Source organism: Lepisma saccharinum, chromosome 9 (assembly GCF_977018435.1).
Source record: "Lepisma saccharinum chromosome 9, izLepSacc3.1, whole genome shotgun sequence".
Taxonomy (NCBI): Eukaryota; Metazoa; Arthropoda; class Insecta; order Zygentoma; family Lepismatidae; genus Lepisma; species Lepisma saccharinum.
Window position 1 is genome coordinate 74,948,484 of NC_139237.1, and position 27,635 is coordinate 74,976,118.

At 37.8% G+C, this 27,635-nt stretch overlaps 1 protein-coding gene across 1 annotated transcript in view; it reads left to right on the forward strand.

Moving 5' to 3' along the window:
• LOC145992738 (tectonic-2-like) overlaps window positions 1-27,635 on the forward strand; it is a 619,016-nt gene that overhangs the window by 11,814 nt on the left and 579,567 nt on the right. Inside the window, exon 4 of the mRNA XM_083129123.1 lies at window positions 5,804-5,877. Coding sequence (XP_082985249.1) covers window positions 5,804-5,877 — 74 coding nt within the window. The remainder of the gene's footprint in view (window positions 1-5,803; window positions 5,878-27,635) is intronic.

Here is a 27,635-nt window from a genome sequence, read left to right on the forward strand (position 1 = left end):
AACCACGTGCACTGTGAACACTATCGACAACGCAGAACATGTGAATGCAATCATTGTTGCTAACCGCCGCGTGAAAATTAAAGAGATTGCAAGTGAACTGAAAATATCCTATGGTAGTGCGTCAATGCTGATTCATGATCAGATGGGTTATCGTAAACTGTGCTCTCGCTGGGTGCTGCACTTGTTAACCGACGGGCACAAAAATCAACATTTTGATGCTGTGCTGTCATTTCTTTGGCTTTATTCCATTTTAGCTCTGCAGTTTCTGAGCAAAATCATCACAGGAGATGAGTCCTGAGTGCACCAATACACTCCCGAGACAAAGAGGGCATCCATAGAATGGAGAGACAAGAATTTGCCACCACCATGAAAAGTCAAAACCTGTCCAACGGTTCAAAAGGTCATGCTGACGACCTTTTTCGATTCCGAAGGCATTGTTTACAGTGAGTTTGTGCTCCGAGGAACAACAATAAATGTCGCAACATACTGTGAGACTTTAAAGAAGCTGAGAAAAGCCATTAAAGATCGAAGGCCCGGCAGATTGATTGATGGGCTTGTTGTTCTTCACGACAATGCTAACCCCCATACAGCTGGTGTCACACAGGATTTACTGCAGAAATTCAAGTGAGAAGTGTGGTCTCACCTTCCCTATAGCCCCGATTTGGCACCCTGTGACTACCACCTTTTCGGTCATCTCAAACAAGAACTAGGGGGTCAGCGTTTCGCATCAGATAAGGAAGTGCAGGAAGCAGTCTCAAAGTGGTTCAAAGATATTGGACAGAATTTTTACACACAAGGAATCGAAAGACTGATCAAACGATTCGAAAAGTGCTTGGAACACCTTGGTGACTATATCGAAAAAAGTTAAATGTTCATGCATTTTTGTCCAATAATTTTTTCGTATATAATGTGTTTTATTTGTTTTTTACAGGGGGTGTAATTTACTTTTTGATTCACCCACGTATATTTTCTTTGAGCAAAGTGTTTGAGAAATTAAATATAAACTAAATATTTCTTCCAGGTCGAAACAAAGTGTTAGGTAATAATCAAAATCTAATTATTGATAACAACTCGTTTGAACCAGTTTCCAAATTCAAGTACTTAGGAGTAATACGAACAAATGAAAATGATATTAAAGAGGAAATAAAAAGCAAGCTTAATTCAGGAAATGCATGTTACTTTTCTCTTCATAAACTTTTAGCTTTTTGTATAATATCTAAGAAACTAAAACTTAAAATATTCAAGACAGTAACTTTACCTGTAGTATTTATATCGATGCGAAACTTGGTCCCTCACATTGAAAGAGAAACATAAATTAAGAGTGTTTGAAAATAAATCCTTAGAGAAATATTTGGACCTAAAAGGGGATGAAGAGACAGTGGAGAAGGTCACATAATTTACAACTACATAATTTGTATTCATGTCCAGATATTACACTGCTGGGCAAAATAAACCGGACACTTGCATTTTTTGTGATAACGCATAAATTCTGATTCGAAGGCTAACTAAATGTTGCAGAAACTGAATTAAGTACGAATGCATAAACAAAGTCCGGGCCTATCAATGGTGTATATGGTACTACATGATCTGCCAAACATTCTGTAATATATCATTGCAATTCAGATGTCAAATATTAAGGTGTCCTTTTTTTTTTTTTTTTTTTTGTCCAGCAGTGTATTAGAATGATTAAATCAAGAAGACTTAGGTGGGCAGTCAACGTGGCATGAATAGGAGAGGAAAGAAAAGTTTCCAGTATTCTTGTTGGGAAACCTGGTGGTAAGAGACCAGTAGGAAAGCCGAGATGAAGTTCGAGAGAGATAAAGTTGAGATGGACCTAAGGGAAATCGGTAGGAATTAAAAAGAGTGGATAGATCTTGCCCAGGATAGGGACAGATGGAAGGCCATAAACCTTCAGGTTTAAGAAGGCTAGAGAGTTAGTTAGTTAGTTTGAGAAAATTAATACATTTTATAATGCACCAAATTATTAATGTTAATATTTATACTTATGTCTACAAAAGTTCAATTTCATTTATTGATAGTATCTCAACTACTGCCATCATAAAAACATAAAAAAAAAATAAAACATAAAATGCAGTGTTACTTTTGTTGAACCTTTCAACTTAATCCCCTCTCACACATACATGGCAGAATTTGGAGAAGGGGAGCTGAAGATTTTGATTGAGAGGAGAAACTGCACATATGAAGTGAAAGTTTAACATTAGTTGAAGAACTGAATTCGCTTATGGCATTCCTTTGAACAGATTTGAATACATTTTTTTTTTGGCTGGGGGGGGGGGAGGCAGTGGAGGGATACATAAATTTTTCTGTTGCGTGGTGTTGCAGTAACAATCTAATTCGGTACATGCACCTTGGTTTTCGTCACGCAAAGCTTCATAGTTTCTGCTTTTATCTTATCAACATAGCCAAAATTGGCAGGAAAGGGACAAGAAATTATGAAAAATACATTTTACTGGTTCCCATTCCTAAATTATAATAACAAATATGTTTAAGAGACTTTTCCTCATAGTATGTGATAGGTACACGTGCCCATATTTTGTATTCAATCATTTTCACTTTATTGAAAAAGTGCATTAAGGTTCAAAATAGTCATTGACATTGATGCTAAAAGAGTTTTGAATCATGTTGTGTGAGTTTGTAGAAATTATATTTTAGTTTAATCTGTTCATTGTAATTTGACATTTTTTATCATTAAATGAGGTTAATATATTTAGTTATTTATTTCGTCTTCTTTCACATGGCGAAGTTAAGGCTGTGGAGCCTTTTCTTCCGCTTGACAATGTTTACAAGAAATTTTGAATGTGGAATATTGAAATATTGAAAAAAAGAATGAAAGAAAAAAATATATAAAAATTACAGAGGAATAAAAGAATACAAAGAAAATATACATATAAGAATGGTAATCTAACCTATAGATATGGGCACTCACACTCACACATACATATTTTTGCCCTTACACATACACACGTACAAGCAAATACAAACATTACACTTACTTAAACACAGTTCAAAACGGTATACCTTGACGATAGTTCATATTAACTATTACGTTAAATCATTTTTGTGCCTTACGTCCTTCTATCATTCTCTGCACTTGTCACTTTATTAGGGAAGTCAATTTAATTTTCATTATATAATATGTGTAACTTTAACAATTTTTTGAATGTCACAATTGAGGAAGAATGTCACAATTGGAAGAGACATGAATTTCTGGTGGCAACTTGTTCCAAAGACCTGCTGAGGTAACAGTAAAAGAATTTGCATAAAAGTTGGATTTGTGGAGTGGAATGGAGAGCAGAGACCTTTCGCGTGATCTGTTGGTGCTTCTGTGAAAGTCAGAAAGATGTTGAAATCGGTTATAGAGATATTGCAGGTCTTTTATTTTTTGAGGATTTTGTACAGTAAATTAACTTAAGAAAATTAAGTTTGTCATTCCATTTAAGCCACTCGACCTTCGCAAAGTACAGTGTCAAATGCTCTGAATATTTTAGATCGAAAACGAAATGAATGCAGGCATTTTGGATTCGCTTAGCTTGCTCGTGATTGACATCCAAGAAAGCAATGTCACAATAGTCAATAATGGGAAAGACAAGAGACTGGGCCAGTTTAATTTTTATGCATTCAGGGAGGACGTTTTTGAGCCGATAGAGTGAATGCAATGCACTGAAAGCTCTTCTAGACACTGAGTTAATGTGCTCTGTCCAGGTGAGATGGTTGAGTATCACACCCAGATTCTTAACAGTAGTGGAGAAGGGCAGATGCGTATCATTTACGTTGAGTTTAGGGAGGCTAGATTTGTCTATTTTGCTCAAAATTCTAGGGGAACCTACAAGAATACACTGGTTTTTAGTCGGGTTTAGATGTAAGCCAGGGTGCGCAGACCAAGTACTTATTTGTTTAAGGTCATTGTTCACAATTTCTATTGCATTCAGTATTTCTTGCAGGGGGAAAGAGAAATATAACTGAAAATCGTCGGCATAGATATGGTATTTACAGCAGTTAAGCACCGTCGGGAAGTCATTTATATACAGAACAAATAAGAGGGGGCCGAGTACAGTGCCTTGAGGAACTCCACAAGGAATGTTTTTCCACGAAGATTTTCCATATAGGTCAACGACAGATTGTTGATGTTCTTGTAGATAGGAGCAGAACCAATTAACCGCAGAGTTGGAAAAATAGAATAACGATGATAATTTAGCGAGTAGAATTTCATGATCAATGGTTTGAAAAGCTTTTATAAAGTCTAGAAATACCAGAATCGTAAGTTGTTTATTGTCCATGGCTAGCCTCATGTCATCGGGTACGTTGACAAGAGCCGTGCAAGTGCTGTGGTTACTTCGAAAGCCAGACTGAAAAGGATCTATTAAGTTATTTCACGTTAGAGTCCCAGGTTTGATCGCTAACGAGATGCTCTAGGGCTTTAGACAAAGGTTGGGAGGATGCTGATTGGTCGGTAATCGTTGACGTTTATTATGTTGTTTGTTTTAGGTATAGGGCATACCAGGGTGAGTTTCCAAGATGAGGGAAATGTGCCAGTAATTAAAGAAAAATTAGAAATATGAGTGATAGGAGCAAGTACGTGGTAGAGAATTTTTTTAATCATGAGGATAGAAATTTCATCTACTCCTACGGCCGATGAGTTTATCTTCTGTAACGATTTTCTGACTTGTTCTGGTGAAAAGTAAGAACAACAAAATTGTGGAGTGTGTTTCAATGTTACGAATCATTTTGTGTTTCACATTATCATCGCCGATCGAGAGATCACAAAAGTGATCGTTCACTACTTCCGGTAGAAATTTATTAATGGATTCGTGGTTTCTCCGCTTCCCAACTCCCAATATTTTCAATTTTTTCCAGAGGACGTCAGGTTTGCTTTCGTAGGTTAGTAGTTCAGATGCGAATCGGCACTTTGCTTTTTGTACTTCTGGGTGCAACGGTTTCTCAGGATTATGTAATTTTCAAAGATGGACGTGTTATGATCACTGACCTTGATCACCTTCCTATATTTGGTGTAGGCTTTGTCATGCATCGCCATAAGCAGGTGCAACTCGTCCGTCAGCCAGGGGGCAGGGGGACGTGAAACGTGCTTCTTCCTGACTGGAGCATGTTTATAGAACAATTGGATGATAAAGGTATTTAACAATAAAACTTGCTAATCCACTGTAGGTAACGTACTAATTAAATGCCATGGTACAAGAGCAGCATCTTCATTTAGGTGGTCTTCTTTAATGTTTTTGAAGTCTCTATATGAAACTTGTTTTGCTTTATATTTAGGAACTCGAAGATAATAGCAAATGTAAATTAAATCGTGGTAGGAAATTCCAGGTACTGGTATTTGGCCACGGCACGTTACACGATTTTCGTCAGAAACCAAGATGACGTCAAGCCACGAGTCGGAAATGGCCGTGTGGTGGGTTGGATTTAAATTGCATATGGAAAGATTTAAAGCAAAGAACATAGTCAGTATTCATATCTCCCAGAACGATCGATGGTGTGTGAATATTTTGGTAGAAAGTTTGCAACATCATTCTCGAAGTTATCAAGGCGAGTGCAAGGTGGACGATAGACTACCACCAGGAGGAATTTTTGTTGACAGATACTGATTTCGAGGATGAAACGAATCAAGATGCAAATGTAATGAAAAGTACCAATTTGATAAGCAACTACGTTTAAGGATCATTATTTTCACAAGAAATATTATTGTCAAGCATGTGTATATAATTTTTTTATTACTTACATGGAGGTATTTTTAATTGTAACATGTGTACTTTGTTCTGTGTTTCAGTAGTGTCAATGAATCAGATGTCAACAGCACAGGTGTGGAAACAACTACCAGTGTGATTGAAATCTGGAAATCAGGTAAGGTTCCTTGTTATAGTTTCTTATATTTAGAGACCTTGATTTTTCAGTTGTTTGAAACATGAGATTAGAGGTGAACATACTACAATCTAAACATTGCTCTTAGATGAATTTAAATTGAGAATGAAAGCAAATTTCTTTCAGACTGTAGTTTTCCCTTCTTATACGTGGGATGGATCTTTAATAGCGGCAACTATTTATTTACAAGTGATACAAAATAGATACATGATTCAAAGTTTTACTGTCCGTCGATGTGGTCACCAGTGTCGTGTACAATCAATTGCCAACAATATGGAAGACATATTAAAAATACCAAAATGTAAAGCTATATTAAATATGAGGGGTGTCTCATACGTAGCGAGCCTAACCTACGAGGGTGAATCAAATATGAACGAGCCTTGATTGGCTAAGCGTCGGAATGGGTAGCAGGGTGTGATTGGGCATGTGCGGCCTGAAGGTGGGGCTGTCGTGAGTCAGGAACCAGAACAGCCAGCGTGTCGCATGCTCCGTTTAGTAGCTCTCACGATGAGTGAGCAGAGTGTGCCAGTGTCTGTTGCGCAACGCATAATCATCAAGTTCCTCACCCAGGAAATCGTCAAACCGGCCGAAATTTACCGGAGACTGCAGGCCCAGTTTGGGAATGGTACCCTCTCGTGGGCAAGAGTGAAGGTGTGGTGTAAGGAATTCCAGCAAGGCCTTGAACGTGTTGCAAATGAAGTGCACCCCTGTCGTCCTCGCACCAGTGTGACGAATGACAACATGGCTTGTGTTCGTGAGCTTGTCGAACAGGATCGCCAAGTCACTGTGAAGCAAATTGCAGCAGAACTTGGTGTGAGCTATGGAAGTGTCCAATCAATCATCACAAAGCACTTGGGCTTCTGCAAAATCAAAGCTCGGTGGGCTCCCAAGCTGCTGAATGTTGCTCAAAAAGATGACTGAGTTCACATTGCTTGCCAGCTTCACACTCGTTTTGATGTGGTAGGGGAAGCATTTTTGCATGGCATCGTTACCTGTGACGAGACATGGGTGCATCATTACACCCCAGCATCCAAGCGTGCCAGCATGGAGTGGAGGAGGAAAGGTGAAGGAAACCCCGTGAAGGCCAAAGTTCGGTTGTCTATGGGGAAGGTGTTGGCCACGGTGTTTTGGGACTGGAGGGGGATCCTACTGGTGGATTTCTTACACGAACGTCGGACCATCAACGTACCCTACTACTGCGGCCTCCTGGATCAAGTTAAGGTGCAGTATCGACACAAATGACGAGGCTGTCCCATCCGCCAGGTCTTGTTCCTCCACAACAACGCCAGACCCCATACAGCAGGTGTTACGCGGCAGAAACTGGTGGAAATGCACTGGGAACCGCTTCTGCATCCACCGTACAGCCCAGACCTTTCACCATGTGATTTTCACCTTTCGGTCTCCTCAAAGAAGCACTTGGGGGTGAGCGATTTGTGACCAACGATCAGGTGGAAACCTTTGTGTGCAACTGGTTGGCTACCCGCCCAGCTTCATTCTACGAAAACGACATCAAGAACCTACCACAACGTTGGGAAAAATGTATCACTATGTAGACTATGTAGAAAAATAGGATGTAGCAATGTCTGTTTCCTTCAATAAATTTTGTTTTTCTGCACAAGGCTCGTTCATATTTGATTCACCCTCGTAGAAGGGAACAGGACCACAATAACAACCTATTTTTCTAGGTAGTCTCCCTGCAGGTCCACACACTTTTGCCAACGCTTCTGCAGTGCTTTTAACCTGGTCTCATAAAAGCTTTCCTCAAGGCTTGCAATATAGTCACCCACAGCACTGATCACGTCATCATCACACTGATAATGCACACCGCCCAATGCTTTTTTCAGGTTAGGGAAGAGATGAAAGTCTGATGGAGCAAGATCAGGTGAATAAGGGGGATGTTCCAACAATTCGAACCACAATCACGGATGGTTGCCATCGCAACAAGCGATGTGTGAACACATGCATTGTCCTGATGCAGAATCACCCCTTTAGAGAGCTTTCCCCATCGCTTAGTCTTCAAAACACCCCGTAATTGTCTCACCAGGGAAGCATAATGCTCTCCGGTCATGGTGCTTCCCTTTCAGAGATGATCAACCAACATAACACCCTTAGAGTTCCAGAAGAATGTCTTCATCAGTTTCCCAGCAGAGGGACCGGACTTTGCTTTCTTTGGGGGTGGGGGAGCCAGGGTGTTTCCACTGGTTGATGGTTGTTTTGGCTCCGGTACATAGTGATGAGCCCAGGTTTCTTGACAGTCGCAAGTCGTTTGACAAATTCATCTGGATCAGCCTGGAACAGCTCAAGATTTTGTTGTGAGATCATGCATCTTGTCAACTTTTGTTCACTTGTCAGATGTTTTGGAACCCAACGCCCAGAAACATTTTTCATTCCCAACTGGACATGCACAATGCGCTCTACTGTTGATTTTGACATCTTCAGTTCCTCTGCAATATATCACCCAGTCACACGTCTGTCTCCAAGAATAATCTTGAGCACTTTCTCTACATTTTCTTGTGTCACCATCAACACTAGCATGCCTGGGTGAGGGTCATCTTCCACACTCACTTGCCCCCGCTTAAATTTGGCTACCTATCTCTTCACTGTGCCAGAGGATGAAGCATCCTCTCCTAATGTTATTACCATATCATCATGGATTTCTTTGGGACTCAACCTCTTTTTCAACAGATACTTGATCATGGCTCGTATCTCTTGTCTCTTCATTTTTCTGATATTACACACTTAGCACACTTCTAGCTCCTGCAAAGAAGAATAGGATGGTTAGAACTGGACACCGCTTTGCATATACACTTACAAAGAATTGCTATTTCAAATCCCCAAATTATTTTCAATTGAACTATGAGAACCCTATCAGGCTCACTACTTATGGGACACTACTCATATAATTCCTTAATATCTGGAAACCTCTGGCAGTGCCTGTAGAGTTGATAGTGCAAATTTGGTGGTGTACTTCTTGCAGAATCTCTGGAACAGTTCAGAAGTGACAGCCACGAAGAGGTTTCAGCAGCTTAGGAATCATGTCAAAGTCACAGAGGTCCAAGTCTGGGAAGTATGGTGGATGGTACAGCTTGCACTTCTTGACTGACACTAGGACGACCTGCCTGAGGCATGTCAACCGCATTTTGGCATCATGCGTTGAAGGCTTGTACCCACCTGGCTGCTGTTTTGTAATGCAGTAACTGATACCCGCAAGCCTCTTGCAGACCTGTATGACATATTGTATGACCTTTGGCACATTCAATCTTTTTAAGCTGTTCTTATTTTGAAAACATTGTAACAACACTACATTAGACAGACCATGAAGTGGAATGGGAGAGTCCATTTGCTCTGAGGTAAGATAGGCATATACCTAACTTGTGGTATAAGTTTCTTTTCCTTCTTTCTTTACATGGCATCCATACAGCAGTGTTGCCACTAGTAAAGTTCCATCCCATGTATAACGAAAAGCAGTACTTAAAAAATTACATCAAAGAACCAAAAATTGTATTGATTCCAGGGTTGGCATTTTGCCTGGTTTTTTCGAAGAAACCCAACCCAGGTGGGGTTTTTCGGTTTTTTCCCCAGATAAAACCCCAGGCAAAAGTGGGTTCTATTGGGTTTTTCAAGTTATGTTTAAAATTATATATATTAAAAATGATTTTTTTCTCCTAGTAGTAATGCATTGCAACATTCAATTTGTATTGCTATCTCTTGAGCAAGTGAACAAAAACAAGTCTCTGCTCAAGTAGTAATGCAAGATGGCTTCACCAATGAACACTGGAGAGAGAAATGGATTGCCTGGAGGGGGTCAAGCGACTGCAGTTACCAGCCATCACAGCAGCATGTACTGCTTCGCTCTGCCCACTCTTATTTCCTCCCCTTCTCTGATACTATGTGCATCCTTGCTCCAGAAAAATCTGTGACAGGGAATAGTTGACTGAATCAAAAACTATTTAACAATTCTGTTAACATAATCTGTTCTAAAATATTCGTCCAACAGTTTGATTCTACTCTTCCTGGAGGCTGTAATAGTTAATGCTGTTGCTTTGTGATCAGTTTTCAGGGTTGCATTGCAACAATGGCATCTTATTGTAGGCGAGGACTTATAACATTTTATTCTAACAAGAGAAATGCCTACTATTCCAGAAGTCCTTGGTTCAAATCCTGGCCTGGGCATGGGTATTCTTTGTGTCCCTTCATCAATTTCATCATATCCACTTGTTCTCATCTTTGCGATTAGCCAAATGTGGCAGAAAAGAGGAGTAAAATAAAGCAAATCAATCAGTGAAACAAACAAGAGAAATTCATACGTGTGTGTGTGTGTGTGAGTGTGTGTATGCTTGGATGCATCATCGTTTATGAACATAACACAAATTTGAGTAGTTGTTATGATGAACACATTAACAAACAACACTGTAAGATATCAACTTGAATAGTGTCGGAACCTTTCTTTCCAGAAAAAAAGCGCAGTAACAAACTTTTTGCAGACTTAATTCTATCATTCAAGTTTGCTACCTTTTTCCACCATAATGATACTCAAATTTAGACATGTTAAAATATATGTTTTTCGAGATTAAGCACATTTTTAGTAAATACTATTAGTGAATATTCCATTCTGAACTTCGCCAGCCCCCATGGCAGAGTGGTTAGCACTTCGTGCTACGATGCCAGGGGTCCTGGGTTCAAATCCCAGCCAGGTCATGGATGTTTGTGAGTGTCCAATTTGGTCCACAACAATCCCCAAATGTGCACTATATTTCAAAACATTTATTGTCAAATTATAGCTTAAGCAAAGCCCTAAAATTCTAAAGAGTCTCTTATCTTAATCTCCAAATATGTAGTTTAGGCAGAGATTTGAAAGTGTCATCAGAATTTGGAATCTACCTCAGCATAAGAAAAATCATTTTTTTTTTGTCTACAATATCGAACAAATGCAAATGAAAAACAAAATCATTTCCGAGGTGTATCTAGATGTGGTTAATTTCAGCTAAAAACCTCTAAATTTGCTGCAGTTATTGTGGTCTCAAAATTGGTGACTTACCCCTAACCTTCCTAAAACATTACAGAGATTTTAGTAAAAACTTAAAACTCAAGTGATTCTGTAACATTGCTGAGACTTGTGTTTCTTAATCTACGAAAATATAACCTAGTCAAATATAAGCATAATTTTAATTTTTCGCAAGACATATTAAGCCAGTCTATCGTCTATTATCTTTAAACATGATGGCCAATATTTCTCAAATACAATGTGAGATCAATCCTTCGAGATATCTTGCAAATATAAAAATTGGAACTCAAAAGCTTTGCATTTATGGAGGTCGTCAGAACGTGTGTGATATTACCACCACTCACTCCTCTCCTAAGCTATGAAATATTATTTTATAAGTTTTACTGCAAAATTGCGGACCAATTATATCTCTAAAATTACTCAGTTTAATTCCTTATACTCTGAAAATGTATTCAGACGATTAAAAAAGAAAACATTATAGAGCATAGCATAGAGCCTGCCTGCAACATGTGGGAAATAAGTTTTTCATCCACCATCTTGAAACAAATTGTTCAATTTTGTTCACACGTTTTTATAGCTGCAGAAATAATTCTACCTAAATGATTCTAAATTTACAGCAGTTATCATCATCATTAAATAGATGACTTATCCCTCTTGGCCCATCCACCCTAACTCATGCTCCTCCTAAATCATGCACTATATTTTGATAATTTTATTGTCAAATTATAGTGCAAGTATATAATGCTGCTGTAAGTGCACAAAGCTGACATTGTGGTAATTATAAAGATGCATGACTTGCTTGGCTACAGAGCTCCTAACCAGACATAAATAACATTTTACTGCATAGGCAAACAACCCATTAGGATGAGAAATGACAAAAATGTTCATTTCTAGCATGATTTGAGGAAAACAACCTGAAAAAACCCCACTATGACTTGTACTACATTCACTATTTTTAGTATTATAAGCTCTGATAAGCCTTCTCATTACAAGTTTTACAAAAAATGTTGACAAACATAGAACCTCACAAGTATTTAAAGCAATAATTTACAACATTTTCTGAAGAAAGAAAAGAAAACACATTTTGATTGGGTTTTTGGTGAATTTTTCCCACGTGGGGAAAACTGGGCTGGGCCCACCCGGGCCAACCCTGATTGATTCACAGAACTTTTCCTTGCAAGTTTGAGTTTAATTTGTTAAGAACAGTCAAACATATTTTTCAGTTGTGTAGAGTATTTATTCACTTTTTTTACATGCAATTTCCTTTGCTTTTGTTACTACTTAGGAATGGTGCCAGTTTTCGAGGAATACTGAGTTAGTTCAACTCCAAGACTTTTGATAAGGATAACTTTTACCACATGCCATCATTTTACTAAGTAGCTAACGTGAGTTTTTGGCATGTACATACTTTTTTTTTTTGTTTCATCAAGCTTTCACCACAATATGTCCCTTCTTCAGGAGTGAAGGCAAGAAAAGTCAAAAGTTGAAAACATGTAAAAGGTCATCATCATCCTTTGTGCCGTTTCCTGCCTCTGGCTGGGTCGGCATAGAAGTCAAGCCTCTCCATTTTTTTTCTGGCCTTCCACCACTTCTCTCTTTCCACTGTATTCCAGTCTTGTCCTCCTCTCCTAACACTCTCTGCTATCTGCTCTTTCCACCGACATCTTGGTCTCCCCCTTGGCCTTATTCCCACTCCTTGTGCATTATAAGCTCTTACTGGTAGTCTTTCTGCATCCATCCTCTTCATGTGTCCGAACCATTTTATCTGTGCCTGATCTATCCTGTCCTGAAGCTTCACCACACCCACTGTCTGTCGGATCTCCTCATTCCTTATTCTATCCCTTCTAGTCTTCCCCAATATACTCCTTAAAAATTTCATCTCCACTGCCTGCATGTTTCTTTTGTCGTGTAAAAGGTAAATTTGGTTAAAATAAGTTGAAAGTAGATTGTAAATGACAATGCAGAGTGCCCTGTGCTCTACGAATTCACAGAAATAGTTTTATGCACAACTTTTCCATACATAGAAGGTTCCAGTACAGATGGTACACTTCGCAACATCTTATTTGACCACCCTGAAAAATTTCAAAGTCCGGAATTCGTAAATTTGGCAGCATAGCACTTCAGAGCCAACTAAGAGTAGCCAACTTCGCAACATTTCTTCTTCCTGAATGAAAACGCTTGTGATTTTTTTTCATTCTTTCACATTTCATAAAGTAAAGATACCCTAAAGCAGATATAAAATATATGAGTAGACAAAAAAAATGTTAAGTAGAAATACGAATGTTGAAAATATTTCAAGATTCTTCGTTCTGAATTTGAAAATAGGAAAATGTATGTGCATTGTGAAACACTGAACAGGTTCTCATCCACCTGGAAATAATTGCGGTCACATTTGAATGCAAGAAGGCAAATTTATGATGATTGTATGCAAAATGTTTAGTAAAGATAGCTTGCACAACACCAAATGATTCTGCAAAGTGTGTCTTTTCCTTGGTTCTTGGCGAAAAATGGTTCGAAACTCCGGCACAATGTTGCTTCAACTGAGATTAACATGTTTTACTGATCTTTCTGTTAACAATCTCCTGGAGTAGTTGGTTAGATGACAGCACTTTCGTTTTTTTACTGTTTTCGTCAAGATCGAAACATCCTAGGTTCAAATCCCACCCTTTCCTTATTATTTTTTCCTTTTTATTTACCGAGTGCGAAGTGTTCTAATTACAGAATATAATATATGATATTACTGTAAATATTTATGCGATGCATGCTCAGTGGTGGCGATTGTGTTTCAAAACTGATGGGGCAAGGTGGGGGGAGGGGGGAGGGCAAGGACAGTTTCTTTCCTTGGTAAATAATGTTTAGCATAGTGCTGGGTCATCTGCCCCTCCACACTTCATAATCGTCACCCCTGTGCATGCCTCAAGCAATGCTTCTACTAATGTTTTTAGTCTTTCAGTGATTGGCAGGATTTTAGGAAATACTTTTCCTTTCATTCAGCTGTTATAAGTTAACACATATTAAGAACTTACATGTCAACTTTCTGTATCCGGAAATACTGGACATAAATCGCATAAATATCAACGGAAATATCCAAGAAACGTAGATAAGCATTCTCGTCCAAAGCTGTTTACTTCCCGAAAAAGATTTTGCAAAGAAGTAGGTTTGAACCCATGACCTTCCATTCCATAAGCAAACGATCACCTTACACCACACTAACTAAACCCACAGCGGTACAGCCCCTGGCAGGCCTTGGCTTACCTACCGACTGCTGGTCTCCCTCCCACACTGTTCCTCCGTCACCTGTTATAGCGTGGAGGTCTTAGACCAGTATTGGGGCGACGGGTGATCAGCCCGACGAACCCCCAGCCGTTGTTGTAGGTCTTCTTGACTGGGTTACGCTCACTCACTCGGAGCTTCCCAATTTCCTCACGATGGTGCCACCGGCCCTATACGTAGGCCGAATAAATTCCGACCAGAGCCGGATTCGAACCTACACCATCCTGCAGCGACCTTACACCACACGGTTCACGTTATTTTATGCACTCGGTTCGGATCCCACTTTAAACTGTAGGTGCAGTCCCGATTAGCCTTACTATGTATAAAGTTCACTTAAAGCACCAAATCAACCAACTCGTCTCCTTTCAGAGTGGGCCTTCTATGATACTGTAGTCGGCCAGCATCCGAAAATACAGTTCTGCTTCGCGTATACCAGAGTGTAATTGCATTTAATATTGTGACTAATTTTACTTTAAAACAACAGATTAAAGCGATAATAGTGTCCAGAAAAAGAACCTCAAAGTAGATCGTCACACAAAGTATTTTAATCCATTGCCAAACATTACAGTTAAGAATGATATTATGCTTTTCCATTGACCGTATTTTCGATTCATAGTGAATTTGCTAAAGGACCATGTCAAGAAATCTAAATATGTAAGTTTTACTAGTGAATGCATTTAAAATGCATGAAACAACAGGGGAGGAGAAAAATAAACCTCAAAAATAAGTAAAAATGCAACAGAAACTGTTAAAAATACTGACAAATAAACTAAAAGCCAAAAAAGGCCGAAAAATGTAAAATAGAAAGTGTTTTCCGGCTTTAACTGGAGGGAAACGGATATGATATCAGGTTTAGCATTGATTTTAAGGGTCAGAAGAAATGTTGATTTTTCATCAACTTCCGGACCCTAATTAGTAATTATGACCATTGAAAAAGTTGGAGGTAGCTTACTTAAAATGTTATTGCTGAGGGATCGTATCGTCCCATATCTCCACTTCATAATAAAGAAAAACATCAAGTTCATATTTCGAAAATGACTTGGAGTTTTCCACCACGAAAATATGTTTTTCATAGTTTGAAGTTCATTAGTATTATCTTTCAAGGTTTCTATTGTTTTAATTTCACACATATTTTATATTTCATACGTTCCTCTCTCTTTTCATACAGTCTTTGGAAAAAAGCTGAAGTTTCTTGTCAAACGGGGTCTGGTTCAAATGACTCCTTTTCGATCTCCTGTTCCTACTTTAAACAAACAACAAAATACTTCGTAACTAAACGATTGCTTGTTCAAAACACTGAATTTTTACACAATTTACAAAATATGACAAAACGCCAATAGACATGTTCATCATTTTTCCCTTGCAGCGTTTCTCAATTTTATCTGAATTCGTTTCCTCATGAAAATTGCCATGAGGAAATTATAGATATGGCATTATGTGTGAATTGGTTTCTTCAAACTCGTAGCAAATTTTAACATGACCTACCTGGAAAGAGGTAGCGTGCTTGATTCTTACGAGGGAGGTCGTAGGTTCGATTCTCCACCTAGGCAGGATTTCGTTCAGGAGTATATCATTGGGTGTAAAGTTTATCCACCGTGCTAAAAAGTTAACATCGGTCTCTGTATTTCATGAGAGGAAAGGAAATAGTAAGAGAAAGTTATTTTGATGATAGGAGGAAGGCACATGCCACGTGGAATGCGCAGAATCAAGTTACATAGAGCTAAGTCTGTAATGGTGGTTTCGAATATTGCAAAGTTAGTGCGGAAAGTTTGTTATATCTGATACTCGTACTTTCTGTTCAAAGAAGACAAACATTTTAGATACAAAGCAGTGAGGAATTAACGTTCATTATGAGGTTTTGAATTTTTTGTTTGTCACTCACTATATATATACTTATTTAGTAGTTTCTTATCGAATCGGCGTTATGTTAATTAGCGATTTACTATTAGTTTTAGACACATGATAAGATGGTGGTGAGGGGATTGACAACAGTCATTACGAAGGAACGGACATAAAATTACCAATCTTAGCAATTTGAACTCATTAAACGCTCTCCTTCGTTACAGTACTGCACTACATCACTACTTAACATAACTCTTTATCTTTTTTTAGTATATCGGAAGAAAATTATATATATGTTAGGTGTCAGTGAAGAACAAACAATACATAACTTAAATAACATTACATTTTGCATCCTGAATACATATATGTGATTTGTGAATTAATCATGATGTGTGTGTTAAGACAACATGTGAACAATAACTAAAAAGAAAAGTTTTAACTTTAAAACTTCTAAGGGGAAATATGTGCAGAAGGGACATCCCTCAAGTGTGCATCGGATTAATTTTTTTAAATATTCTAATGTCAACGGTATCTGTTCAGCAAACAAAAAAAGAAAGAGCAGAGGGTGGGATTTGAACCTGCGACCTTTCACGCTTGATGAAAAATAAGAATAGCAGCGCCTAACCAACTGCTCTACGTTAACTTAATGACGTTATACCCTTAAAAACATGTTGACGTTTATGAAGACTCCCACCTTCCTGTGTTTCAAGCACATTTTCTCGACAAGTCGTGTAAAATATATGTTTTTGAGAACTGTTCGATATTATGCAAGGTATTGTAAATAAAATGTCGCATAAACTCCTCACAAATTTGCTTCTTTCTGCACAAACTTGATGGCAATTTCCCCCAGGTGGAGAAAAACTCTATTCAGTGTTTCAAACCTACCCAAATTTCAAGTCGAGCAAGCAGAATCGTAAATAACCTTCAAGTTCTTTTTTCCAATTTATTATTTCTGTTTGATTGCTAGAGGTTTATAGTTACTAAGTTCATGGAAAGTGTTAAATTGAAAACCTATCACCGCAGCGTTTTTCGTCTAGTGGAAGGACCTACTCAAAGTTGGCTACTCTCACCTGGAGCTGAAGTGCAATGTTGCTAAGTTTACGATTTCGGGACTTAGAATTCTTTCGGGGCGGTCAAATAAGATGTTGCGAAGTGTACATAATGCTCTATAATAATAAAAATATATTAAAAACTTACGTTTTGCGAGAATCTATGTTGCTTCTGCTACGTTTTGGGACGCAACTGCTCCCTTCTTCAGGCTGTTCACTTTTAGGTTATACTCAATTCATAACCGCCTCGACCTTTTATTAGGTGTAGGATGTGGGATTGGTTAAGTGAGTGTGGTTAAAAACAGTAAAAACCTAACACCCATAACAGGTGCACGTCATATTTTTGCATTTTAACGTTTCAAGGAGCTGTTTTTAATCAGGAATACAACGTGGTAATATGACGTGCACCTGTTATGGGTGTTAGGTTTTTACTGTTTTTAACCACACTCACTTAACCAATCCCACATCCTACACCTAATAAAAGGTCGACGCGGTTATGAATTGAGTATAACCTAAAAGTGAACAGCCTGAAGAAGGGAGCAGTTGCATCCCAAAACGTAGCAGAAGCAACATAGATACTCGCAAAACGTAAGTTTTTAATATATTTTTATTATTATAATTGTGAGTAATTCGCACAACTTTCATCATGAATAACACTCTAGGTTGCATTTGGCTCTATTATAAGAAATGTACTTTTAATGACTTGGTTCTAGGCGTACACTATTTCTCATAGCACTAATCCACTCCTGCACTTTATCACGTAGGAGTCCCTGTGCAGTCCTCTCTTTCTACAAGCACACTGTTTATCACAGCGCTAACCCACTCCTGCAGTTTATCATGCAGCAGGTGTCCCTACACACAGTGCTCATAAGCAAAACCAGCAACACAGCCATCTCCAACAGTATGCTAAATTCAACCTTTCATTCTAGTTGGAACCGGATATTTATATATCCATGAAAACTGGCCCACCCCTACTCTTCTGGGTCGGACACCCTTTTCTGTCTTGTAAGAAAGAAAGCCATTGGGGGAAAACTAACCTCAGAATTCCTGGGCATGGAGCATGAAACATACGTACATGGCAAGAGCATTTACAAACATGTAAATTTTTTACACAGGTTTTTCCAATTTTACATATATGTGTATCACTTGCTTCCTACCACATCTCAGACTGGGGACTTAACCAACTTACCTTTTAAATATTTTGAACTTTGGTTATTCTTGCCTTCACTCCTGAAGAAGCCTCTTGATATCACAAATGCTTGAGTAACAAAAAGAAAAAGAAGTACATGCCTAAACTGGACTGTAGTTACTTAGTCCAGGACTTCTTTTATAATTTTATACAATAAATAATATATATCACAGCTTATTACCCTCCCTGAAGTAGATCATTATATTACAGAGGTAGGCTAGGTCCGCTGCACCTACTAAGATAAATTACACTGCACAACAAATTTGAAGACATTTTCTGTCTTTTAGATGAAATTGTGTGATTTGGACTAAACAAAGGATACAGAATTGAAGTGTCAAAACCGTATGCTTCTATCACACATCATTTTGCTACAAGTGTGTGAGAAGGGTATATTACAATACACTCTCCCCCGATGATAGAGCAACGTTAGGCAGCAAGCATACTACCTTTCCAAGGTCCACTGAAGCGCTTTTCAAACAAAGCAATGTCCTGGTGGAACCTTTCCCCATGTCATCACTGACTTCTCCCAGGTTTTGTGGGGAAAAGTCCACACGTGAGTCCAGAAAGTGCAATTTGAGTAACATGTGACACCCATGACACGAAGTCAGTGCACCATGTCAAGAACAATGGCTTCATCATTTTGTGGTTTGACAGAGAAACATTTTGATTGATTGATTAGAAATTTTGTCTGCATCAGCACGTGTGGCCATTTTGCAAGCTTCAACATATGCAGAGAAATGTTCCCTTATCTAAGATTCTTACTTAAAATGTAAGGGGTGTAAAAATCGCAAGGTTGTAGAAGAACGTGCACAAGGCAAAAACAACACATTAAAAGTCTAATTAACTAAAAGCTTCCTCACAGGCCAGCTCTTCTCAAAAAGCTAAATTCATTTGATAAAACACTGTCATCTTATCCCAAGAGGGATGACAAACAGCTAGGAAGATTAAAAGTCTGCCGGAGGAAAGCCAAATCGGCACATTCAACAAGAATATGTAGAATACTTAAAACGACATCACAAATACGACACATCAGAAGGTCCAACCCTTGCAGCAAGTGACTATTGGTTAGACTGCTGTGTCCAATACGCAGTCGAGTAAGAAGAACTTCTTGACTTGAGAGACAGGAGAGGAACGCCATGCACCTATGGTGTGCTTCATGCGTGATGCTTCTTCTTCGTTGCCGCATCCCACATTTTGGGGCTTCTCAATCGTGATATCTTCTTGGTGCCATGAATGTATGACTGTCGTGGCAGCTTGTGTTTAGGGACATAATGATTAGCTCTGTTCCGACCTGACTGTCCCACTCACAGAGGAAGCAACAATATTTCATGTAACCATATCCTCTCATACCAATATACACTCTAGAGCATTCATTCTTTGTAACACAGGAGAACACACTTTCAGCTATTGAACCATATGTTTCTTATGTAACATTCAAATTTTGTGCTTTGGGCTAAAGGACAAATTTCGTGTTGTGCAGTGTTATTAACAAGTGTACGTGTGTGAGTGATGTGAATAAAATATTTCTATCCTTGCCTCTTTGTGTTCTGTCACAACTCGCATGGCTTGGGAAGTGCTCAGGAACTGTGTGATCAGTTATATCCTGAAATCGGAGCAGCCTGGGCAGCACGGTGAGTATAGTTTACTGGATGCAGCAATTTCGGGCCCTGCAGTGAGCATACGTAAATGCTTCACCTAATAGCATTGGTTAGCTGGCTTATGCGTTGTGAATCACTGTGTGCTGCCATTGAATGTGTTTCACACACAGGTAAGCGCCGCATACTGGCCATAATGTGACATGATAGCACATGCTGGTTCATGTATTTTTCTCTCTGTGTGTGTTTATATTGAAAAATACTGAGCTTCTATGGCAGAAAGTGCATGTGTAATTGAAGAAATGTTGAAGAAACCATTTGTTTGTTGCACTTTCAGTGAGAAACGTGATATTATAAACTTCCAAATTTGAAATTTTTACATATATAAAAGGGAAGGGCATATTTTCGCTATTTTTATGTTCATCAGTATGAAAAGACTAACTAGTTAGCAGGTAGGTATAAACTAAGTCAATTATTACAGCTTAAATTATCTCACCAATGCTGTCATAAAACATGAATGATCTCAGAGTCATTTGTGTTCACTTATTTTACTTGCAAGTATAACTTGTGCACAAGCAATTGTGTTTGAAGTCAAAGCCTGTTAAAATGTCTTCACTATTGCATGACCATTTTGCATTAGAAAATGTGAAATTCAAATAACGTTTATAAAGCCAACCTTACTGTAACAATCAACGCACACCTCTATTATATTAACTTCCATAATATTTCTATGGCCACGGATATTGTAAATAATAGGCCTATAAATCTTGATCTAATCATGTGTTTGGCAAAACACAATCACTTAGTAATTAAATCATGAGATAGGTTAATAGAAATTCTTCGAAGTTTATAATTATATAAACCAATGTAGGAGACCTGATTCAGCATTATGTAGCATAACATGTTGCAAATGTGTTACTGCCGAATACGTTTCTTCTTGTAAATTCATCACAAACATCCTCTGAATCCAAATTTTAACAACTTTACTTCTGTATGTTTGAAAGACTGATATGATTAAGTCTTTTCTCAGTTCATTTTTGACCAATGAAGATGTTTTGGCTTTTGGCTATGGATGTGGAAACTTGGACATATATTTAATTAATTAACAACAAAAAATTTCATGAGTTAAATTATTAAATCAGCTAGAATTGGGAAGATCAGAAAAGAAGTCTATCACAGAATGAAAAAAATCTGATTTTTGTGTTATTTTTCATATTGTGACATTTATTTATTTATTTATTTATTTAATTGAAACACAACAGGCGCATGCCCAATTACAGTGTTCAATATGGGATGACACCATTACATAAACAAGAACATAACTAAGAAAATTAACAAGAAATATGAATGACGCAATATACATTTTACATTTAAAAACAATTGTGAGAAGAAATTAATTATTAGATTATAGAAGCAAAGGGAACACAGAGACAATACAATAATAAATGAAGCTAAACTGTTGGATATAACCTTACAAGCTGAATGAAAACCAAAATTCAATGAACAAAACAAAACAAAACATACAGAAATTCAGCGATTAGATCTTATGTTACAATTACATTTAAATAGGTCTACGCTTGGATTATTCTTAGAAACTGAATTAAATAACTTGCACATTCTCCTCATGGGTTCAGCTTCGGTCATTTTGGTTCTTCCAAGGGGGATTTGAAAGAGATCAGTTCTGGGCCTTAACATACAGTTTGGCACATAAAAATTTAAATTCGACAACAGATTAAAAGAATCTATTTTACCATTGATAAGCTTGGAGAGAAAAGTTATTTGACTTGTTTGCCTCCTTTCGTCGAGTGACGGAATATTAAAGATTTCGCGTAATATGTTGCTAGGAGTGAGTTTTGGATATGTACCATCAAGTTTAAATAGTAGATATCTGAGAAATTTATTTTGAAGCTTTTCTAATTTTTCGATATCTTTCTTGAATTGCGGGTTCCAAACAAGAGAAGCATATTCTAGTTTAGATCTGACGAGCGTATAATATAGGGGAGACCGGGGTAATTAGAACAGAAAACAGCCTGTAGAAGTTCCACTGTAAATTACTCAGAAAGTTACTGATGGATTTTTTAAAAATTTCTACCATTTCAAAGGACATCTTTTTTATATTTTTGAAAAAATATAATGACCATACATGCATTGCAAATACTCGTCCAAAAAAAAAATTGTCATGACACCATAAAATTGTTCCAATTACCCCATTTGGGGTTAATGGAACATAAGTTAGAAATTTCAACTGAATAGCTTTAGATTGATGTTGGCGTAATACGAACATCATATATAAATGTCCCATTTACCCTGCAAATTTGAACACAATAGCTCTACTTCTTCTGGAGTTATCAATGCTTGTTTAAATAAAATCCCAAGTTAACGTCTTTTTTCATAAAGTTCAATTTCCCAGCTGTGAAGCAAACATGTGTGAATGAAAATCAGTGTTCTATGATTTATTTGAAAGGTTACAGACCATTCTACAATGTAGTAAAGAAAAAACTTCTAATAGTTACATGTACAATCTAGTATATCAATTAGAAAAAGTACAAAAAAGCATCTTTTTTGGAGGAAAACTTACTCCAATTTGTAACAAGTAGTGCTAATACTTCTAAAAACACTTAAGATAACTTACACTAACAGGTTTAACTGTCGTGAAAAACTAATATATACAGAAATTAAGCTTATCAGTCTCAAAAAACAATTATATATGAAACCATAAAATATAGGCTACATGACAAAAGCTACACCAAAGAACACTTGACCCATATTAACATTTGTCAGTTTGGCACCAGTAGATCTACTGATTTGAATGTTTGATTTCTTTTTTGAAAGCTTCATACTTGCTCTTAATGATGTCATACAATGGAAGGGTAAACGTACCGATTCCATTTAACTCCAAAGGTCCGTAAAATATAAACTTCCTATCAATTTCCTCAACATCGGGTCTTCGTGGCCAATCGAACTTGCCAGTTTCTTTTTCCTCGAGAAACTTGATTGTTGCTTTAGACTGGCCATTAGAGATTTTAATAATTCCACCAACATAGCACTTTCGCTCGTAATATACAGCGTAGTACTTTTCCAGTTTGAATAGGCCTACATCGTCATCCTCTGATTCTTCATCGGCCTCATTAGGCCTACCACTTTCCTCATTGTTTTCCTGTGTTGTGTTCCGTTTTGGAACAGTTGGTATACCAGAACAACCTGGCTGATTTTCAGCTGCTGGGCCTGGTTCACTTTCAGCCTGTGGCTCCACGTCATCTTCAATGTCGGTGCTGTTTTCATCATTGAGAGATAGGTCTATTTCACTTTCTGAAGAAGTAGAGCTGGATTGAAGGGACATTCTTTTCTTGTCTTTTTTGGTCTGTCCTGTGGGTATTTTTTTCTGAGTAGGGCGATTTCTTTTTTTGGCACTGGTAGGCCTAGTAGACATTTCTTTCAGTCGCTGCATAGCATCTTCAGTTGTTAGAATTTCGCCATACTGATCAGAAAGGCGTACTCTTGATAGATTACCACTAGACATTGTTCTTGGATTTTGTCCGCTTGGTCTGTGTTGTTTACTAAGAGATTCTCTGATGAATTGTTCAAAAGACAGATACTGGGATGGTGGTGTAGTACTTCTATTCAGAACATTTTCAACATCTGAAGGCGTGCTAGGGCAAGGGGGTCAAATTCTTCACATGGAAACATGGATTTATCCAGTGGAAACAGACCAGTAGTTTTAAATCCCGACACTAGGTATGATTTCTTGAAACTCCTAGACCACACTCTCCCTATGTACTGAGCAAAGACAGACTTCGGCAAACGAGCACCAGGATTGGTTCTGTTCCAGTCTAAAAGCAGGTTGTTCCAAAAGTAGTTACGTTTCATGGTATTTCAAGATGATGTTCTTATTACCCCATGACTGTTCTAATTACCCCAAGCAAAATCAAGCAAATTACGCAATGTTCTAATAACCCCTTTGCAGAAATTTTTGGGGTAATAAGAACTTTGCTTATAAAAACCAGGCAAATTGCCCATAGACAACCAAACTCACATGAAAAGATGTGTGCCCTTATGTTTTATTATAGGGGTGAAGAAAATTTTGCAAGGGTTCTTTCATTCACATCCAGTATATGCAGAAGCAGAGAAACACCAAACATGTGTCACATCAATTTTTGCAGGTGTATAATAAAAGTCAAATAAAACTTACTTTAGTGTAGTTATTCCAATAACAAATTTTCTGCATGTAGGTTTAGTGTAGGTACATAGGTATGAAATGTTATTACACCAGTCTTTTCGTTAAATTATTCTACATTAACATGTTCCAATAACCCCATGTTCTAATTACCCCGGTCTCCCCTAGCAAGAGAAATGTTTCCTTTTTTCTAAATTGATTACCCATTCTCATTATAAATCCCAAATTTCTGTGAGCTTCGCTTAAAATGCGGGCAATATGTGATTGGAATGTTAACTTTTGGTCAAAAGTGACCCCTAGGTCGGTAACTATATTCTCACTTTGTACTAACACATTAGAAATAGTGTATGAATGTTGAATAGGGTGTCTGTTGTGGGTGAATGATACAAGTTTACATTTCTTTAGGTTTAGGCTGACTTTATTAATTTCACACCACTGAAGCAAGTTATTCAGCTCTTCATGTAATATTGTACAGTCATCAGCGTTTTCGATATTTTTATATATTTTAACATCATCAGCAAAGATTAATGTCTCACATTTTGTGAGTAGTTCTGGCAAATCGTTTATAAAAATTAAATATAGCAAGGGACCAAGGTTCGACCCCTGTGGAACTCCCGAACTGGCCACGAATTCGGTTGATCTGCAGCCTTGATACACGACATATTGTCGGCGGTTCTGCAGATAGGAAGAAAGAAGGGTAATAAGTGGAGGAGAAAGGCTATTGTTGGCAAATTTCTGTATTAATATATCGTGGTGAACTGTATCAAATGCCTTTGAAAAGTCTGTATATAAAACGTCAACTTGCCCTTTATTAGCTATACTGGGTGCAATGTAGCTTGTCAGTTCGACAAGATTGGTTACGGTTGAGCGTTTTTGGATAAATCCGTGCTGTTTGGGGGAAAGAATGGGTTTAATATGAAAATATATATGTTTGTATATTATCTGCTCGAAGAGTTTTGCTGGTACTGACAATTTTGCAATAGGCCTGTAGTTACATATGTCAGCCTTATCAGCGGCTTTGGGAATCGGACAGATTTCTGTTGTTTTCCACATTGCTGGAAATCTCGAAGTTCTGACAGCCAAGTTGAAAAGGGTGTGAAGAGGGTACTTAAGAATTTCCGAACATCCTTTAATTACATAAGGGGGGATTGAATCAGGGCCGGCGGATTTTTGAGGTTTCAGTTTTTTAATGGCTTCCTCAATTTCATTTAGTGATATTTCAGAGATATTTAAGATACTAGGAAGTGAGTTCATGTTTACATTAGGATGCGGATCTTTGTAGATAGATGGTTCTTTGGAATATACGGATTCAAAATACTTTGCAAAGAGATCTTGGATACTTTCATTATACTTTCATTATCGTCAATGGTTTTATCATTATACTTAGTTGGCTGCACGGGTGGATTTTTTCTTTGATTTTTAATGAAGGACCAAAACTGGTTAGTATCATGAGCAAGATTGATTTGGAAGTTTCAATATAGTTTTGGTAAGCTTTACTGATCTCCCATTTTAATTTCGTTCTTAAGGTTTTATACTTAATTTCGTGATGCGTTACATTTCCCATTCTTTGTTTCCATTTTTTGTGGTGACGTGATTTTGCTTTCAGATTTTTAATAATTTCCCGCGTGAACCAACATGGGTAAGATTTTTTTACAGAGGAGCGAGAGCGTGGAACACATTCATTAAAAATGCTTTCGATTATTTCATAAAATTTATCAACGGCAATATCTACGTCTTCGCATTCTTTTATTTGGTCCCAGTCAGCTAATTCGAGTTTCCGATACAAATTAATGAAGTCTGCTTTCTTGAAATTATATCGTTGGATGTTTGGATTTAAAGCTCTTTGTTTAGGCATGGTTTGTGTTAAAGTTATTCCTAGAGCCGGATGGTGTTTATCTTCGCTTACCAGAGGCTCTTGGCGAAATATTTTAGTATTTTCAATATTTGTTAAGACTAGGTCGAGAGTTCTACTATTGGCGTTCTGGATGAAATTTTTGCTTTTGAGGTCGTTGAAATCGAGAAAATATTTCAGTTCCCGACATTGTGCGCCTAACGTGAGCAACTCAGTGTTGGAATTTTTAATTTCAGGGATGTTGAAATCACCTGCAATGACCAACGGGCTCCCCAGAGGATAATGTGCAGTTATATGACTAAAGAAGTTCTCGTATACGTCCACGGGAGATGCAGGTTGAATATACACTACACACATGTAACAATCGCGACCAGATTCTGTTTTAAACTTTGTAATTAAACTGCCAATGCTTTGTTCGTGTAAAAGAGCATCGACCATATTGTGAGACATCCCACTGGATAGAGTACCTTCATGAGAAAATATTTGGAAATGGATAACACATTTGTTATATGCGTGTGTATGTGATGAAGATGAACATTTAACCCTACCTTTCCCTCGCCATCGGTATGCGAATTAACGGAGGGAGGGGGATGCCAGAGATTAGCCCCTCACAAAACATTTTGTCCCCGGCAAAATAAAATTATTTATATTCCTGCCAGGGACGTTCTTATCCCCCTCAAAGTAAATGGAATGGAAATCATATTCGAGGTAATATATAATTTCTTAACTATATAACAAACACAATTGAAAAAATCATTTGTGTCCATTAATAGCCCACTAATCAAAGCCTTGTGGAGTCTACAATTGACCAACCTCACCGATCCGAGACAGCAGAAGGCTGTTTTCCACTTAAGTTTCATAGCATACTGCTCATATTTTATATGTATTAAAGTGCTCACAAGACACTATAGGTAGATTACATTGACACTAATTTTCAACTTGGGCTCTATAAATGTGGTCAAGTTTTCGTGTTACTAGTTCGATAGATCTTTTTGTGTATGAGTTTCGCTTTTCTTAGAATAATATGAATATACGCAGTGTTTCTAAATAATGTGTAAATGTTACCATAAGATTTAATAACCTAGGTTAGAACCCATGTTCTTAAAACCTTGAGGCAATAGTTTAGTTTACTGACTGGGAACATGCATACACACATCCAAAGAGGGGGCCTGACGGGAATTCAGGATGAATTTTTGGCACCGGGAATAATGCTTGAATTCTGCCTGAACTTTCTTCAAAGATAAAAGATGACCATACTTAACTCAGAACACACTTTTGAACTTCCTTCAGCCATTGCCTTCTATCTTAATTGTTTATGTTATTACTTTGAGTCATGGCCTAGGAAGGGGAGTAGTAACTAACTAACTAACTCCCTAGCCTTCTTAAACCCGAAGGTTCATGGCTGCAGTAACACAGGCCTTCCATCTTTCCCTATCTTGAGCAAGTTCTATATACTCTTTTCCATCCCTACCAATTTCCCTTAGGTCCATCTCAACCTTGTCCCTCCATCTTCGTCTTGGCCTTCCTACAGGTCTCTTACCATCAGGTTTCCCAACAAGAATCCTGTGAACTCCTCTTTCCTCTCCCATTCGTGCCACATGGCCTGCCCACCTAAGTCTTCTTGATTTAATTATTCTAGTAATATCTGGACATGAATACAAATTATGTAGTTCTAAATTATGTAACCTTCTCCACTCACCTGTCTCCTCATCCCTTTTAGGTCCAAATATTTTCCTAAGGATCTTATTTTCAAATACTCTC